At 36.3% G+C, this 19,187-nt stretch overlaps 1 protein-coding gene across 3 annotated transcripts in view; it reads left to right on the top strand.

Moving 5' to 3' along the window:
- The first annotated feature begins 6,776 nt into the window (after positions 1-6,776).
- Positions 6,777-19,187, top strand: part of LOC114393018 (valine--tRNA ligase, chloroplastic/mitochondrial 2) — a 78,997-nt gene continuing 66,586 nt past the window's right edge. For 2 of the 3 annotated variants that reach the window (XM_028354278.1, XM_028354276.1), the window contains exons 1-5: positions 6,778-7,050; positions 7,151-7,241; positions 7,706-7,832; positions 8,258-8,341; positions 8,904-8,998. In XM_028354278.1, coding sequence (XP_028210079.1) covers positions 8,962-8,998 — 37 coding nt within the window. In that variant the 5' untranslated portion in view covers positions 6,778-7,050; positions 7,151-7,241; positions 7,706-7,832; positions 8,258-8,341; positions 8,904-8,961. Of the gene's footprint in view, positions 7,051-7,150; positions 7,242-7,705; positions 7,833-8,257; positions 8,342-8,903; positions 8,999-19,187 lie in introns of all 3 variants that reach the window. The other variant, XM_028354277.1, reaches the window with a different exon arrangement.

Below are 19,187 nucleotides of genomic sequence, written 5' to 3'. Positions count from 1 at the left end.
AAAGTGTATCATTTATTATAGATAAATCCAAAGCATTTCATATTTATAAACTTAACCAAAAGAATAATAAATTCAATGTAAAGTGTATCATTATAACGAAGTATTAAAATGAGTATAATTTATAATTTATATATTATATAAATTATACACACCATGTTGGTGTTTCTTGTTTGGCCGTAAGACAAAGGAATTCTTAATGTCATTATAAGAGGTTCATTTTCATGCACATTATGGTCAGGTTCAGCAACATTTGCACCTTCTAAACACAATTCATAAGCCTTCTAAATTTAAGCCTACAGATGATTTTACCTAACTGTATTCAGGAAAAAAGGTTCGTAAAGAAAAACAATTGAAGTAAACTCAAGGCTAACACGAGTCACTCATAAATGATTATAAACTTCAAAACTCAAAAAAAGACTCAAAGTTTCCTTAGTTGTGTACTACAATGAAGTCAATGTAACACCTTGACGAATCACATCAAAAAGAGAGGGATCCAGAGGTTATGCAGGTATGAGACAATACTACTGAAGATGACTTAAATGAATTAATTGATACTAACTATATAAACAAGATGCATTTACTTTTCGGTAGTCCATCACTTAAGAACTCCATAGTTAAGCACTACCTATATAAACAAGATGCATCTACTTTTTGGTAGCATATCACTTAAGAACTCCATAGTTAAGCATGTTTGGCTTGGAGTAGTTATAAGATGAGTGACCTTCTGGGAAGTTTCCTGAAAAGCGTGTAAGTGAGGACAAAGTACACTGAAAAGTCTTATATTGGTTTGTAGGAACAATGATTGATCCTGAAAGCAGCTGAAGTAGATTGTCGAGGTCTCTAAAAGGGCTACCTATATAGGGTTTTGACCAACGAGGAGTTAATTGAAGTGTCATCATGTGAAGTGTTATAGTGTAAGAGTTGCCAAGAAGTCAACAATTAGGGGCATTACAGTCAACATGCTCATTAGATGAAGATAAAACTTCGATACCAAAGAAGTAATCAACAACTAAAGTACAAAAGAGCATTGCTCTGGATGGAACAATTATGAGCAATTGTGAAGAATAACATTACTGCAACATACTCATAATGGAATTGCATTAGCAAGATAAGTTTATTCTAGACATCATATTTGAAGTTCTAGAAATGAAATTGATATGTTCTTGGTGGATATGGAAATCTTAAAAAAAAGAGCTTCAACTTTCATGAAAGAGTTATCGTCTGAAACAACCTGGATTATTGACAAAATTGAGCCTGAAGTTGCAGACAATGATCTGCCTAGATAACTTGATATGTGTGCACAAATTTGAAGACTTCTTGAGCTACAAAATTGAATTTGAGATGATCTCAGTGTCTATAGAAATCTAAGAGAAATATATACATCTTTCCTGAAAAAATTGATGATCAAGATAAAAATGTCACTTTGTCCTCTCAAATTAATGCAACTGTAATGCTTTGAAGATTGCTTATGTTGTAGTGGTCCAATTAACATGAGACTAGTGCCTGAATGTCTATGACAATGGTCTAATTGAGGACTATGAGAATGAGAACATCAAAATGATACTTTGAAGATAATCATAATCAAGACAAGAAAGTTCTGATATGACAAAATCAAAATGATGTATTGAAGTCAAGATCATGAAGGATTTGTGCATCAGAATGACGCAACAACATCATGTTTTCCACATGAAGCGACACACACAGAGGACTCATCAGAAGAGTGAAGTTGACATCAAAATAGGATACAAAGCAATATCACGTCATACATGTGCAGTCACAAAAGATAGTTGACTCATCAAAAGACTAAGGTTGATAATATCACATCTTCCATATACAGGAAGACACATAGAGGGCTCATTAAAAGATGTATGTTAACAACCTTTTAAGATACAAACAAAAGAAAGTTGAGACTTGTCCTTGAGAATATCTATTGTTCAATATCAGAATGAAGACTAAAGACACTTTGCGAAGTCTGAACCAAATTTAATTTAATTTCACATATGATTTAAGGTAATTATCTAACTTTTTTGGTATAGTGAACCTTGTTTTAATTCAATATTAAGAATTAACACCTACAATCTTTAGGTTGCTAGTTTTTAGAATCTCTTGATGTTTTTATGGAGTTTTTGCAAGAAATCGAGTCAAAATTACAAAGAGTTTTGCTTTCTTAAGTACGGCTTGTTGTGCGCTTAAGCGAGCCAAGATAGAACCAATTGGAGTAGTAATTGGCATGCCTCGCTTGAGCAAGCCTTCCTGATCACTTGAGCAAAAAGAACTTAGAGGATGAATGATGAATTCAAGCTTGCTTAAGTATGACATGTTATGCACTTAACTGAGATAAGTCAATGAAATACTTTTTGTCCCTCTATTGACTTGATTGCCTCACTTAAGCATCTTAAGCCTAAGCATCAAGATGCTTAAGCGAGGCTATCAAGTCAATGGAGGGACACAAAAACCTTAAGGGAGACATTTTGTATGCTTAAGCGAGTCAAAAGCTAAAGAAAATAAAAGCAGAAGGTCTCACTTAAGCGAGACATTACTCATGCATAAGCTAGGAGGCCGTGACAAGCCCAAGCCCATATTAGAATATAAAAGGCCTGAGGTGTGATTAAAGGGGCATGTTGGAACGTTTGAAGCAATAGTTCTCTGTGTGTGTGTGAGAAAGAGGGAGCACGATTCCTAGGGCTTTTAGCTTGATTATATTATGTTTTTGTATGTTGGATTTTTGAATTTGTAATCAAGTTATAAGAAACTAATCTCCTCATCTGTTGGGGTTGGAAACGACTGAACTCAAGTTCAAGTAATACTCTTCTTTTAGTATAGTTATTAAATTTTATTATTATTATTTTTCTTCTCTTAAAGCTTGTTCTAGATTGATCACGTATTGGTTGATCTTAGGAATCGATAGTCTAGTCGATAAACATTTGTTTGATTCTCGAAGTGAGAAAATTCTCTAATTGGGATTGATTCTAGATATAGGTCAATACCAATTAGGCTAAAGTCTGAACCAAGGAAAAAATACTAACACAATAGCAACAACAACCTTCACATGTTACCTATGCTGAAGTATGCTACTTTAGAATGATCTGCGTTGTGAAGAAGTGTTTGTATTAATGGAGTTGAGCTATCTACATTGTTATATCATGTTATCTTCATAAGAAGGAACCTACATAAAAAAAAATCCATTCCCAGCAACATCAGAATGCAATTCTGATGTACCTTCAAAAGCTTATCATATTTGTTCTTCAGAATGGAAAACTTCAAAATGAATTCAAATTTGTCAAGTCAAGTACAACTGGCATATTTCTACTTCTTTAAGAAGTTATTGTAGAGATAAGGGCCCCACTTCCAACAATTATTTTTTTGGACCATTTCAGACATGAAGGAAGTTTTTAAAGAGAGAGAAGAAGAGACCCAACTATCATAACGACTAGTTTGACCTGTGGGGTCTATATACTGATAAAAGACCACTATAGAACATGAGACAGAAGGTAGGAGACAACCTACATTGTGCAAAAATGTGATTCATCTCCTCTCTCCCCCTCCATGATCCTTTGTGATCCTTTTATGAGTAGAAATGAACAAAATAGAGTGAAGTACAATCAGAGCATCTATAAAGATCCAAGCTATGAGTATTGTTTAGCTGTAAAATGCCTTCAAGCACATTCTCCTTGTATGCAATCTGTATGTATCCCAAATTAACCAAGTGGGTTAAGTTTGGATGTGAGAGAAGTGATATAGGGAATCCATGGAAGGTGGGTAGCTTAGAAGGAGTCTCTAAGAGTGCAGCCTGAAAAGGCTAGAGTGAAATAATACTTATGTAACCTAAAGAGGTGAAATAAAATACTTGTATTGTCTCTCGATGTTGTGTTTGAGTGGGTGATCTCCAAGCTAAGACCTGTTGGAACAAGTGGCCTCATAATAATTAAGAAGGGGAGTTGAATTAATTATGAACGTGTCTTGACTAATTAAAAATTTATCCTTCTTAATGTTACTAGATTCAATTAGGCTTTACTACTAAGTTATGAGAAAGTAAAGAACAGAAACAATAACTTAGACAAAAGTAAAGCGGAAAAAAAAGTGCACAACGAAAAAGTAAAGAGCGTAGGAAAGAAGAAAGCAAACACAAGTTTTATACTGGTTCGACAACAACCCGTGCCTAGATCTAGTCCTCAAGCAACCTCTTGAGATTTCCTTTCCTTGTAAAAATCCTTTACAAGCAAAGGGCCACAAAGGATGTACCCTCCCTTGTTCTCTTTGAACAACCAAGTAGATGTACCCTCTACTTGAAGCGAGCCACAAAGGATGTATCCTCCCTTGTGTTCACTATTACAACCAAGAAGCTACCCGCTTCTTACACAAAATTCTCAGACGGTTAGTTCTTTGAATTCAGTGTTTGGGCAAAGAATTCTCAGACGGTTAGTTCTTTGAATTTTTTGTTTGGGGAATCAAAAGAATTCTCAGACGGTTAGTTCTCTGAATTCTTTTGGCAAGAGGGAGAAGAAATGAAGAATAAGAGAAAAACAGAAGGATAACACAATTTTTGTTTTTGTAGAATTTTCTTTTCTTCAAGGAAAGATTGAACAAAAACTTAGAATGAATTTGGCAAAGGTTTTTTTTGTGTTATTGTATATTGTATTGTGTATCTAAAATGCGTGTCAAGGTCTTATATTTATAGAACCTTGATACCTTTTGAGAAAACCATGTTAAGAGTTATTTCTCTTAATATTTTCTTCAAAAACATTCACTGGTAATCGATTATCATAATGGTGTAATCGATTACACAATGTATTTTATGAAAAGTTGTGACTCTTCACAATTGGATTTGAATTCCAACGTTCAGATTCACTTGTAATCGATTACTAATATAGTGTAATCGATTACACTATTTGAAAATCATTTTGGAACGTTGCAAAGCATTGAAACCAGTTTGAAAACTATCCTGGTCACTGGTAATTGATTACTACCAAATGATAATCGATTACCAGAGAGTAAAAACTCTGGTAACTTAGAAGATTTCTGAAAATCCTTTTTTAAAACAAAAAGTGTTCTATTTGATGTTTTTTGAAAAATACTTTTTACTACCTACTTTGACTTGGCTTGATGCTTCTTGATTTCTTCATTTGATTCTTGAATCTTTGAGTGGAATCTTGAATGCTTGATTCTTTAATCTTGAAACAACTCTTTGAGCTTTGGCATCACCAAAACATCTTGGTGAATCATCATGGTAGCTTTTCCTTTCTCCCCCTCCATGATCCTTCAATGATCCTTTAATTAGTAGAAATGAACAAAATAGAGTGAAGTACAATCATAGCATTAATAAAGATCCAAGCTATGAGTATTGTTTAGTTGTAAGATGCCTTCAAGCACATTCTCCTTGTAATCTGTATGTATCCCAAATTAACCAAGTGGGTTAAGTTTGGATGTGAGAGAAGTGATATAAGGAATCCATGGAAGGTGGGTAGCTTAGAAGGAGTCTTTAAGAGTGCAGCCTGAAGAGGCTAGAGTGAAATAATACTTATGTAACCTAAAGAGGTGAAATAAAATACTTGTATTGTCTCTCGATGTTGTGTTTGAGTGGGTGATCTCCAAGCTAAGACCTAGAATGGTGTTGTGGTGAGGAGATGTTGAAAGTCTAGCAATTAGCTTGCAAGGTGACAATCCAATAAGTTGTTTGTCTAGTAGTTAGCTAGTTGGAAGCCTAACAAGTTGTTGACAATGGTAAAAATCCAGCAGTTGGCTAGCCCAACATGTTGCTAGTTGTGTTAATGAAAATCTCGTTAATTTGAGTGAGAATTGGGCATAACCCAAGGTTGCGGTTAACCGGTATAAAAATTCATGTGTTGAATCCTTTCTTCCCTTTCTCTTTACATTATGTTATTTGTTATCTTATATACTGCATTTGCATCAGAACGTTTGAGCATCATAATGACATACACCATAATGCATACATAAGAAAAGTTTCACAACAAGCTTAACTGATTTGTAAAATTGAATGTCTAAACTAAATCATCTTTGGGATAACGAGATATGTTTTAAACCAGTTTAATTATATGCATCAAAGTATGAAATCTTTCATAAAAACATAAAAATGATTTTGTACATGATTACATAACAAGATCTATTCTATACAATGTCTTTCCGAGTACAACATTCAAAACATTAACTTTCTGAGTGCTGAATAATCATTACATAATTTGCTTTCATAATAACTAAAAGTTATATTCATTTATGTAATGATCTTTTGAACATGAACAAACACACATTGACATTAGTTTCTCCTAAACATATCAAATATTTAGTAATGAATGTTGTGACTAACCACTCAGAAAGCTTAGCTGCCTAAGTGTGTGGCCCTTTATGTCTAGACATTTTGAACATCAAGATACTCTTGAATAAAAGTTAAAAAAGTTAAAGTTTCAGCCAAAATTGACAAAGTGACAATTTACCCCCTTCTTGTGACATTCTGATAACTTCAATACTATCAAGAGTACATCATACAAATTATATTATATGTAATTCTATAATTATATATTCATCTTATATTTTTTTTGTTTTTTATTTATTATTTATTTAAAAATTTAGCCAGACACTCGGTGACTCTCTTGCCCTAGTTATTTTATAATTATCTTTCTTTAAAAATAAATAGTCTTATCAAATTAAAGGAGGGTTAGTTAAAATTAATATAACTTAATAAACTTTAGCTAAACATAAAATGTTTCTCAATTTCCTCTAAAAACAAATTTTTCTCAATTTATTTATCTGTGGGGAGCGTGTCATTTTCCCTCCTCATCTCATCCTTTCACAAGCACGCAACTTGTGCTGCTTAGCCGAATGCTACTCAGTGCTTCTTTTTCTTCTTCTTCTTCTTCTTCTGTTGCTGTGAAGTGAAACCATCAAGCATGTCTACGATGCTCTCTCTCTCCGCTTCTTATTACTCTTCTTCTCGTCTCTTGTGTCCCTTCTCTTCTTCGCGCAATCCTCTTCTCTTCTTCACGCGCTGCCGCCGTCGTCGCATTGCACTCTCTTGCACTCGCCGTCATCTTGCAGGTTCTCTTCGCCTAATTCCTCTTCCTCTTTCCAACAACAAAATTTTCTTTTTCTTTTCTTTTTTCAATTGTGAGTATCATTATTGTTTGATATCTTTCAGTTGCCGCGTCGGAGAGAGAGAATGGTGTCTTTACGTCTCCTGAGGTTGCCAAATCCTTCGACTTTGCCGCGGAAGAGCGCATATACAATTGGTATGCTTTTGAAATTAATGTTGAAATTAGTGGTGTGTTATTATTTTGACCAAGGTTTTAAATATCGGTCGCGGCAAATGGCGGATAAATGCGGTCAATACGGTCCCAATTGCAGTCGCAGACAGTTAAAGACCTTGATGTTGCGGCCCAAATCACGGTCGTGGACCGATAATTAAAACCTTGATTTTGACACACAGTGCAAAATAATCCTGCGTAGTGGAAAACGGCTTTTGCTGTTGTCGTTTTGCAGTGGCGAAAGAATTGGCATTCAAATTATTTGATTTTGATCCCTTGATGCTTTTGTATTGATATATAAAGCTTGGTTCTGGCTGTTTTGGAGTCATAATTGTTTCAATTTTGGTTTCTGTTTTTTTTTTTCTTTTGGCTTTTAAGGGCTCACACTTTGAAGCATGGATGATTGTGAGAATGTAAGTTATGTTTTGATTGTGATTATTGGATGCTAGGTGGGAGTCTCAAGGGTATTTTAGGCCGAGCTTTGACCGGGGAAGTGATCCTTTTGTGATACCAATGCCGCCACCCAATGTTACTGGTTCTCTGCACATGGGGCATGCCATGTTTGTGACACTTGAGGTTTCAATTTTTATTTTTTATTTAATTCATAGTTCATGTATATTACTATTACTATTAGTATTTATTTATGTACACTATGACATTTTCTGTATTTCGGTATTTCCCTATTGCTAAGGTTCCATTTTTTTTCTCTGTGATTTACTAAGGTAATTATAACAATGGATTTCTGATGCAACTCATTCAACTTTTGAAGTCATCAATTTTTTATGGTTGGTTGCTTGCTGGTTATGTGCACATGGAATTTAATATCAAATTGTGAAAAAAATAAGAAAAGATGTTATTCCTTCCTTTTCTGCTTGTTGCATTTTGTTAAGTGATGTTGAGTTGTGGTTTCTCTGTAAACTTTTTACACTAGTACAATACTACAAATGTGTGGGTAATATATGTATGTATTTCTCATCATGCATATTCATGTATCCGTGCAGGATATTATGATAAGGTACAATCGGATGAAAGGAAGGCCAACACTTTGGCTTCCAGGGACTGATCATGCTGGAATTGCTACTCAGGTTTGTCAATTGTGAGGCCAATTTTTGCCACCCATTTTTCTTCTCTCTCTCTCTCTCTCGCTCTCTCTTTGTCTGTAGGGTGCTCTGCATTTTGACTACAATTATTAAGGAGAGTTTAATGCTGTTCTGCTTATTCTGAGCTAATATTGTAATGTGCCTTGTAATGGATGTACATGACTATGATAGTTTAGCTTGTTAAGTTCTCTAATGTGTCAGCTTGGATTCCTTTTGCTTCTCTCATGCTTGTTATAGACTATTTTATTGAAGAAAAGAAATCAAGGAAATGTGTAATGTTAGCACTGATTTATTTTCACTATGGTTGGGTCTAAGACAAGCTGTATTTATTGGAGGATAGCATTGCCTATATGACTTTCCGCTACAGCTCTAATTTTTTGGATTTTTAAATGGCTTGCTATTTTTGTAGTTTTTCCATCCCTCATTCTTTTTCCTTACTATACAGTTTTATTTTGTCAGATATAATTTTATGATTCTTACTTTTTCTCCTTATTTCGTTCAGTTAAAGATCTTAGTTTTCCACTCAGTTTTATTTTCTTTCTCCCAGTTGGTTGTTGAAAGAATGCTAGCTTCTGAAGGGGTAAAAAGGACTGAATTGAGTAGAGATGAATTCACAAAAAGGGTTTGGCAGTGGAAAGAGAAGTATGTCTTCATGTCCTTGCTTATTTTTCTTCAATCTTATTTTTTGTTTTTGCACAGCCAATGGATTGCCCCTATCAAAAGATGTAGAATGGAAAAAATCTCATTATGTCCTATTACAAGAGATTAGAATCTGGAATATTATAAAGACTTAGGTGTATGAATTATATAAGAGGATAAATATTAAGTGATAAAACCTGTCTAAAAAAATTCATCTTTGGGCCATCCATTTTCACCTAAATCTGAATTATACTTTCCTCCTAATAACCTAGTTCCACTTCCATAATAATATAGTCTTAGAGGAATGTGATGTTGACCACTAATTAGGATTATCATTTCTCTTTATTTGACTCTTGATTTATTTTAGTTTATCTTGTTTCTTTATCTTTTCCTATCTTAATAAGATCTGGAATCTTGATTTTAAATCCTTACTTTATTAATTAGGATATTTTTAGATATGATCCTATTAATTAGGGATTTCTTTGTTTTATTTTAGATTTAATTGCACTTTTTGCCACCAAAGTTTCTCAATCCAGTGAATTTTGCCCTTCAATTTATAAAAAAGTTGTGATTTGTCTTAATTGTAGCAATTTTTCTACCCCAAGACAAACCATACTTTGTTAATTGAGGGCAAAATTTGCAAACAAAATCTTTGGGGAAAAATTTGCGAGATTGGGAAACTTTGGAGGCAAAAAGTGCAATTAAGCCTTTATTTTATCAATTAGAATCAATTAGGATAATTGTTAGCTATGATCTTATTAATTAGGAGTCTCTTTATTTTTGTTTTATCAATTAGTATAATTGTTAGGGATATCTTTGTAGCCTTTTTGAAGCTCAAATTTGATTGAAATTTTATCTACCAGAAAATATTTTCAGAAAAAACTTGTTAGTCTAGGAGGGGCTCCGTCGGAGATGAGTTTGCTTCTTGCTTTCACCATAGGACGCATGAAGGATTATTTCGTGTCTATGCGTGTAAGTTAATCCTATGCGAAGTTTCATAACAACTTAGTACAGAGTCAGCATGGCTGACATGGATTTAACAGCAAAACTGAATGCCTTCATAGAGCTGATGGTGGTCAGGCAAAGTGCACTAGAAGAGCATATGGCTGACCTTTCCATTATTATTTGAGGAGTGACTAAAGGCTCAGTCGGAGAGAACTCAGGAAACAAGCAGTGATAACAATGGAGGCAGTAAAGGTTCGGGAGGCAAAAAGGACTCACAATATGGAGGATCCATGGTTCCTCATTATTCCAAAATGGAATTCCCCACTTATGATGACACTGGGGATTCATTGGGATGTCTGAAACATTGTGAGTGATTTTTATAAATTAAAGGCTAGCTGATGGTGACAAGGTGGGATTAGGAAGGTTTCATCTAATAGGAGAGGTGCAGTTGTAGTTTGATCAAGTAGAAGGAGAAGAACCAGATCAAGATTGGGGGTGCTTTAAGGAAAGCTGTCATATATGATTCAGACCACCTGTGAGCAATAATCCATTGGGTGAGCTTTGTAAAAAGCAACAAGGTTTTGTAGAGAATTATCAACACTGCTTTAACTTGGTGCATTTGGTTTCATCGAAACAGAATTGTATTTGCAAATGAAAGGTTTAATGGTCAAAAGCTGATGGAGGATGCAATTTTCTTCTGCTGGAGTTGGCTCAAACATTTGGAAAAAGGATTTGATATTCCATTTCACTCATGGGCAAGCAACATAAGGGTTGGGTTTTGTAATCAGGGGGGGATTGTCCTATAGCTTTTTGATGGATGGATGTCTTTACTAATTCACACCTATGGAGTGTTAATTCTTGCAATAAAGCTTGAATTAGGTTTCCGTAGGTCCTCAAATAGTATGGACACAATGTACATATATCAGTCCCACTTGTACTAATCCCTTTATAATATTATAAATTAGTTTTGCTTACCAAAAAAAAAAACACTAGCTCCAATCCTTATTAGCCATAACTTTTAACCTCACCAACATATGAATCTTTTTACTGCTGGGCTGTTAGAATTAAGAATTGATATTGGGTTTCACCAACCATGAATTTTGGGTGTTGCCGTGAATATGGCTCGGGAGTTAGAATGCAAGCAAAGTGTCTCTTCAAGGGGGGTTGACACCACCTTTTACAAATGGGCTGTTTCTTCCACCCAGACAAGCTCAGCAACTAAAGAGGGTGGAGGGGACCACACAAATAAGCCTACTAGATCAGTAGTATAGTAGGTTCTACACCATTTATCAAAAAACTAATGAGGGAAAGAATGGTTGAAAGAAGAGCTAAGGGCCTGTGTTACAATTGTGATTAAGCTTATATGCAGTGGGACATAAATGTAAAAGGTTGTTTTGTATTCAAGTACTTGGGGAGGATGACAACTTAGACAAGGATGGCCGCAAGGAAACTCTTTTTAAAATTTGAATGTGAGCTTGAGTACACACTCAAAGTCGAGCTTGGAAGTGACAATGTAGACCGCTAGTTAGGATTATCATATCTCTTTAATTTAAATCTTGATTTATTTTAGTTTATCTTGTTTCTATCTTTTCTTAATAAGATTTAGATATCTGAATTCTTATTTGAGGTCATTATTTTATTAATTAGGATAATTTTTATATATGATCCTATTAATTAGGAATCTCTTTTTTATATCAATTAGGATGATTGTTGGTTATGATCCTATTCATTAGGAGTTTATTTATTTTATTTTGTCAATTAGGATAAATTTTAGTTATCTTTTGTAGTCTTTTTGAAGGGTAGGCTTGATTGAAATATTATCTGTGAGAAATGATTTTCAGAAAAACTTGTGTTAGTCTTGGACCGCTCTCGGTGGGACTCTCGGACCTCTTGGTGAGACTTTTTTAAGGACAAGTTAGCTTGCTTTCACCATAGGTCACAAGAAGGATTATTCCATGTCTAGGCCTATGACTTGATCCTCAGTGAAGGTTCATAACTGAATGTACCAAAACCATTTTAATATTTGAAATTTTGTTGAATATATTGTAGTTTGGTTTACATTCAATGTTCCTAGTTAGTTTGAACATAAATGGGGGCAAGATGGTGAAGATAAGGAATGACCTAGAACAGCTCTGATACATATACTGACTTGAATTGAAATGCTTGAATAGTATTGGAAAAACCCCAAGTTCTACATTGACTAGAGATAAAACCAAAATAGTGTATATAAGTGGGGGGCAACCCTCACCTCAGAAGTTGATTTTGTGAGGTTGAGTTAGACTCACCCAACTTCTAAGATGGAACATAAGAACCTACCCTAGATTTGTAATTTGGTCACATACCGTGTTATCCACGCACCAAGTCCAATAAGTGTTGAATGTGATTGAGTGTATTGGGAAAAATCCAAGTTCCACATTGGTTAGAGATAAGGCCAAAATAGTTTATATAAGTGGGGGACAACCTTCACCTCACGAGCTAGTTTTGTGAGGTTGAGTTATGGCCAAATCCAATTTCTAAGAAAATAGAAAGAGTCTTATTATTATTGATTGATTAGATAAAATGTCTCTTACTTACAAACATATAGGGATAAGGATATGCAAAAGTTCAGAAATAAGGATTTTAGGTTCTAAGGGCGGGTTTTATGTGTTGTATTTTGATGGGTGCCTGTATGGCTAATCTTCAGATGTAATTTCTCACTGTAACCTGTAGTACCATTGGTACTTCTAATTATCAATATAAATTATCTTTGCAGTTCAAAAAAAAATAAAAGGTTCTAAGGGGATTCTATCCTTATCAAGGTAATGATTATAGACCCATCTCTCTTATAGGGTGTGCTTATAAAATAGTGTCTAAAGTCCTTGCTAATAGGCTGGCTCTTGTTCTACCTCACATTATTGATGAAAGGCAAACTGCCTTTCTCAAAGGAAGGCATATCCTCCATGGTGTGATGATTGCTAATGAGGTCATAGCTGAAGCTAAATTCAAAAATAACCCCTGCATGGTTTTCAAAGTTGATTTTGAAAAAGCTTATGACTCGGTATCTTGGGGATTTCTAAACTATATGATGATGAGGATGGGATTTTGTGAAAGATGGAGAAAATGAATCTATGGATGTCTGTCTAGTGAAACTATATCAATTCTAATCAATGGCAGCCCCACTAGAGAGTTTGTGCCTGAGAGGGGACTAAGGCAGGGAGACCCCCTTGCACCTTTCCTATTTAACTTAGTAGCTAAGGGTCTTACTGGTTTGATGAGGGCAGCTGTCTCTAAAAACATCTTCAGCAGTTATCAAGTGGGGAGCCAAAAGGAAGAGATTAATATATACTGCAATATGCAGATGATACCTTGTTTTTTGGAACTGCAACTACAACTAATGTTAAAGTCATGAAATCTATCCTCAGAATTTTTGAGCTGGCTTCAGGGCTCAAGATCAACTATGCTAAAAGTCAATTTGGGTGCTTGGGTAAATCTGTGGCTTGGTGCAGGGAAACAGCTAATTATCTTAACTGTGGCCAGTTGGATTTTCCTTTTTCTTACCTTGGAATTCCAGTGGGGTCGACCTCTAAAAGCTGGAATGTTTGGCAGCCTCTTATCAGCAAGTTTGAATCTAAATTAGCAAAATGGAAGCAGAGATGCCTATCTATGGGAGGCAGGATATCCCTCATCAATTCTTAACAGCCCTTCCTATTTACCTATTGTCTTTCTTTAAAATTCCTAAAAAAGTGGTGCACAAGGTAGTATCTATCCAGAGGAATTTTTTATGGGGAGGAGGTTCTGAGGCAGCCAAGATTGCATGGGTAAATTGGGACACTGTGTGTCTTTCCAAGAACAAAGGAGGGCTCGGGATTAAAGACCTGTCCAAGTTTAATGAAGCCTTGCTTGGTAAGTGGGGATGGGAATTGGCAAACAACCAAAATCAGCTCTGGGCTAGAGTCTTGTTATCCAAATATGGAGGGTGGAATGCCCTATGTTCTGGTAGGGACAGTGCACATTTCTCTCATTGGTGGAAGGATTTAAGGTCTGTTTTCCACCAGCATCACAGCAACAACATCATTAATAATTTGAGATGGAAGGTGGGTGATGGGTTAAGAATCAAGTTTTGGAAAGATAAGTGGAGGGAGGGTGATTTAAGCCTACAAGATAAATACCCAAGCTTGTACCAAGTTAGTACTCAGCAGAACCATTCCATCAATTCAATGGGTCTTTTAGTTGATAACAGATGGGAGTGGAAGTTTCAATGGAGGAGAAATCTCTTTGATCACGAAATTGATATGGCAGCAGCTTTCATGGCAGACATTGTTGAGTTTCAAATCCAACCTTCAAGCAGGGACCTTCTCCTTTGGGGGCCTGATTCTGGTGGACCCTACTCCACAAAGTCAGCATACAACTTCCTGAAGGATGTTGACACTCAGGTTACTGAAGATAGTGCTTCCAAGATTATCTGGAATCTCAAAATTCCACCTAGAGCAAGTGCTTTCTCTTGGAGAATTTTCAAGAACAGAATACCTACCAAGGTTAACTTAAGGAGGAGACATGTGGAGCTGCCTTCTTATAATTGCCCGCTGGGGGATGAGGAAGAGGAAACTGTTGGTCATGTCATGTATTCATGCATAAAAACTAGGTATCTTTGGTGGGAGATTCTGAGTTGGGTCAATAGAGTGGGTCCATTCTCCATTGAGCCTAGAGATCACTTTAAGCAATTCTCTCTATGGAGTGGAAAAAGCTCAGTGGATAAAAGATGGCAAGTCCTATGGGTAGCTCTATCCATGACTATTTGGAAGCATAGAAATTCCTTGGTGTTCAACAACCAGAATTTTTGCTCCGAAAAAGTCATGGACGAAGCTTTATTTCACACTTGGTCTTGGTTAAATGGCATGGAGAAAAACTTCCATATTCACTTTAACCAATGGTCTACTAGACTGAAGGAAGAAATGTCTTAGGGGTGTTTGAGGTTTGGGTCTTCAGCTTATGTGATATACTTTTTGTAGTTGGGTTTGGCAGAATCTGCCTTTGTAATTACCTATCATTTTCAGTACATCTAGTACTGAAGTATTATTAATACTCAGATTTTTGCAGTGCAAAAAAAAAAAGGTAACTAGGTAACGTTAAAAGAATAAATATAACAAAATGAATCATTTTTTTTTTTGGAAGGCAGAAAATATATATATTATTAATATATAAACCAGTACCAGTGGTACCAGAGATAAAAGTTACAAGGCACCAAGGTGCTACCCTCCAAAATAACCATCCAACCTAAGCAGCAAAAACATACAAGCCCAACCCAAACTAGGCAACGGAATTTGTTATATTAGAAGACCAATGGTTGAAACTAGTACTAAAGTCTTTATCATTAGCCTTTAACCATGACCAAGCTAAAAAAATAGCATGGTCCATGACTTTATAGGGGTCAAAAGGTTTTCCTTGGAAAATCAAATGATTCCTATGCTGCCATATAGAGGTAGTTAAGGCAATCCACCACCCACATCTTGTACTATGGTTCACACTTGCCCCAAAACCATCACAGAATTGAGAAAAATGGTTAACAGGGTTAATTGGAAGGGGACCTACTACCCGGATCCAGCTCATAGATTCCCACCACAGGCCATTTGTCAGATTACAGTTGAAGAACAGATGGCCCACATCCTCCTGCACACATCCACACAAAGGACAGGTAGCTTCCTGAGTAATGGCATTTCTTCTTAAAAGATTGTCCTTGGTGGGGAGTCTATTTTTAAGAAGTCTCCAACAAAAGATCACTGCCCGAGGGGGGATTTTCAGCTGTTTAGGAAAGCTATAAAGGCAAATTCATGTATAGTGGCTTATCATTATCTAAGGGAGTTACATTTTCTATTTACTGCCATTTAATGTACATCAATCTGAATTATTATAAAAAAGAGATTTTGAGTGCTTCATTACTCAAACAATTTCATCAAATATTCTAATATTCAACTTGGTATTAGAGTGAACTCAAATAATTGATTAAAGGCCATTGACCGAATTCAATCATCTCTTGCCACTAGTGCTTCAACAATTTGTGTCTCTCAATCTACTAGCTTGTGTCTCTTTCTCTTAATCAACTAATATTCAATATCCATGGATAATTGATTTAGATGCTTCTTATCACATATTTGGTAATGGTTCTTCATTTTACTCCAAGTCTCCTAATATTCCTCAAGTCATTAGCGTAGCAAATGGATCTAAGGTTACTGCTAAGGAATTAGTCACGTTCCACTCTCTTCTTCATTGAACTTGAAATCTATCTTTTTTATCCCTAGTTGTCCTTTTATTTAATTTCTCTTAGCCAATTAACTCATTCTCTAAATTGTTCAGTGACTTGATTCTAATTCTTTTGTCATATAGGAATGTGGTACAGGTGAATAATTGGCCCATATGACATGAATCTCAAGGTCTCTATTATCTAGAATTATTAGAGTATTCTTACTTCCACTAATTAAAGTGTAATGATTTTTACTTAGTTATAGTTGACAACAACAAGCTAGCTAGGTTGTGATCCCCAACACGTTTTTCATTCTTCTTCTTTGATCTTCGATCCTTGGTCTTTATTTTTCCCTCCTCCACCACCTATCTCTGCTGTGATGATTACCGCTGGTGGTGGTGGTGGTGGTTTACCTTCGCCAAACGGTGGAGATGCACTGCCGATTCAGTCTTCCCCGATGAATACAAACTTCATATATTCCATTATAGAGAAGCTTGATGCAGTAAAGTACCTTTTATGGAAATCGCAGGTCCAACCTGTGATTCATGGTGTGATCGCCTTCATCACCTCATTCAGGAACTACAAATTCTGGAGCGTTTTGCGGCACTCGCTGATCGAGATGTTGGTCGCGTCATTGAGGCCTATTGCGCCTGGGAGCAACATGATCAATTGTTGCTCTCATTGCTTCAATATACTATTTCTACTCTGATGCTTTGCAAATTCATGGTTTGTGGTTGCTATGGGATAAAATCCACAATTATTTTCATGCTCATATGAATGCGAAGGCGAGGCAGCTTTGTACTAATCTTCGACTAATCTCTCTTGAAGTTCAATCTGTTTCCGATTTTCTCTCTGCAATACAAAATATCGTAGACTCTCTGATTGCTATAGGAGATCCGATTTCTGTGGAAGAGCATATTGATATTATCATTGAAGGCTTACCCGAAAATTATGACTCTTCTATTGTGTTTATCACTAATAAACTTGACCTTCCTTCTATTGATGAAATTGAAACCGTACTTGCACATGAATCTCAAATTGAAAAGTTTCGCAAGAAGAATGTTGCTTCCATTAATGTTGCGGCCACTTAATCTGCTCCTCTGATCTCTAATTTGGACACAGTGCAAGCTAATTTTGTGCAACAGACCTCTAATCAGAATCAAATCCCTAATCAGAATCAGTTTTTGAATTATCCCCAAACTGGTCAGAACCAAAATCAGCAGTCCAACTTCAGTGGTGGTCGTGGTGGTTGCTATGGTGACCGTGGTGGTCGTAGCTCAATTCAATTCAATGCTCTATCTGCTTCAAATTTGGATATGATGCTGCTAATTGCTGGCACATGCCTTCCTCCTCATTCTATGGTGCTTAACCTATCTTATGTTCACACCAATGACACAACCTATGTTTCCTACACAACAACAATATGCACCATCCCCTATGCAGTATGGTGCTGTGCCTATGCAATATGGTGTGTCCTATGCAGTATGGTGTTGTTGCTCCTCCTATGCTCAACAATTTACCTGCTCCACAACAGTTGCAGCACCAAACTTACTCGGGCAACACTTCTCAAGCTCCTATGATTGCCAATTATGCTTCATCACTACCACAGCCAGCTCCTACATCCTCCACTCCCCAAGCAATGCTTGCTGGAACCAGCACTAGTCCTTCTAGTAACTGGTATCCTGATTCTGGGGCTTCACACCATGTGACTTCTAATGTGCAGAACATACAGCAATGTGCTCCTTTTGAGGGGTCTGATCAAGTCATTATAGGCCATGGATAAGCTTTGCCTATTAAGCCTATTGGTTCTTCTTTCTTATCTCCTTTTAATTCTAATATTAGCCTTAATCTTCACCAATTACTGCATGTCCTTGCTATTTCTAAAAATCTGTCAAGTGTCAGTCAATTTGCTAAAGACATTTCAGTCTTTTTTTGAATTCCATCCAAATGTCTGTTTGGTGAAATCTCAGGGATCCAATGAGATACTTCTCAAAGGACGTCTCAGTTCTGATGGTTTATACACGTTTCCCAGCTTGCTGTCAAGTCCTTCTTCCAAAGTCAAGACAAACTCTCTTAGAACTAGTTCTATTTTACCACATGCTATTGTAAACTCTGCATCTGTACACTCTATTACAGCAAACACTTGGCACTCTAGGTTTGGGCATCCTAGTGCTGCTGTTCAAAAACTTGTAATGCAACTTTGTAAGATACCTTTTATCAATAAAAGTGAGCTTGATTTCTGTTGTTCATGTTGTCTTGGAAAAGCCCACAGATTACACTCCTTCTATCACTACTTATAATCACCCTCTTGAGTTCATTTTTAGTGATCTTTGGGACCAGCTCCCGTTTTTTTTCCTACTGTGTATAACTATTATGTTACCTTAAGTTTTGTAAGAGCAGACACAAGGGATGAGAGAGTGAGAGAGAGAATGAGAGTGAGTGGACCATAGTGGTCAGAGGGAGAGGAAAACAGAGGGAAGGGGAGAGACCGAGAGTGGATCCCAAAACGAATTATGACAACAATAAGCTTGGACAATCTCAAAGATATCACCATGTTAACTGGAGGGATAAGGATGCCATCACAACGTTTTACTTCACACGCTTCCATGAACACATAACAAAAAAGGATCTCTGGGCTCAGTTCAAGAAATGGGGGGACGTGAGGGAGATTTTCATCCCCAAAGACAGGAACAAAGGTGGAAGACGATATGGTTTTGTGAGGTTTAAAGGGGTATCCGACGAACTCAGATTAGAAAAACAGCTTGATAACATCATATTAGACGGACTCAAGATGTATGTTAATGTCCCAAAATACGGGAGAGGGAAGGTGAGGGTCGAGGAGCGTACCTCCAAACCCGGAATCTTGAAGGAAGGGCATAGCAAGGAAATGACTGCTGCGCGACATAGAGCAATGCAGAACAGCAAAAGACATATGCCAAGGTGGTCTCCGCTACCCAAAGGGATCACGGTCAGATGAAGCACCCCAAACCTCCACAACTGAGATACGTTGAATCCCACTCGTCACTCCAC

Source organism: Glycine soja, chromosome 17, assembly GCF_004193775.1.
Source record: "Glycine soja cultivar W05 chromosome 17, ASM419377v2, whole genome shotgun sequence".
NCBI lineage: Eukaryota > Viridiplantae > Streptophyta > Magnoliopsida > Fabales > Fabaceae > Glycine > Glycine soja.
Note: the sequence above shows the minus strand (reverse complement) of the source record. Positions and strands in the feature narration are given on the sequence as shown.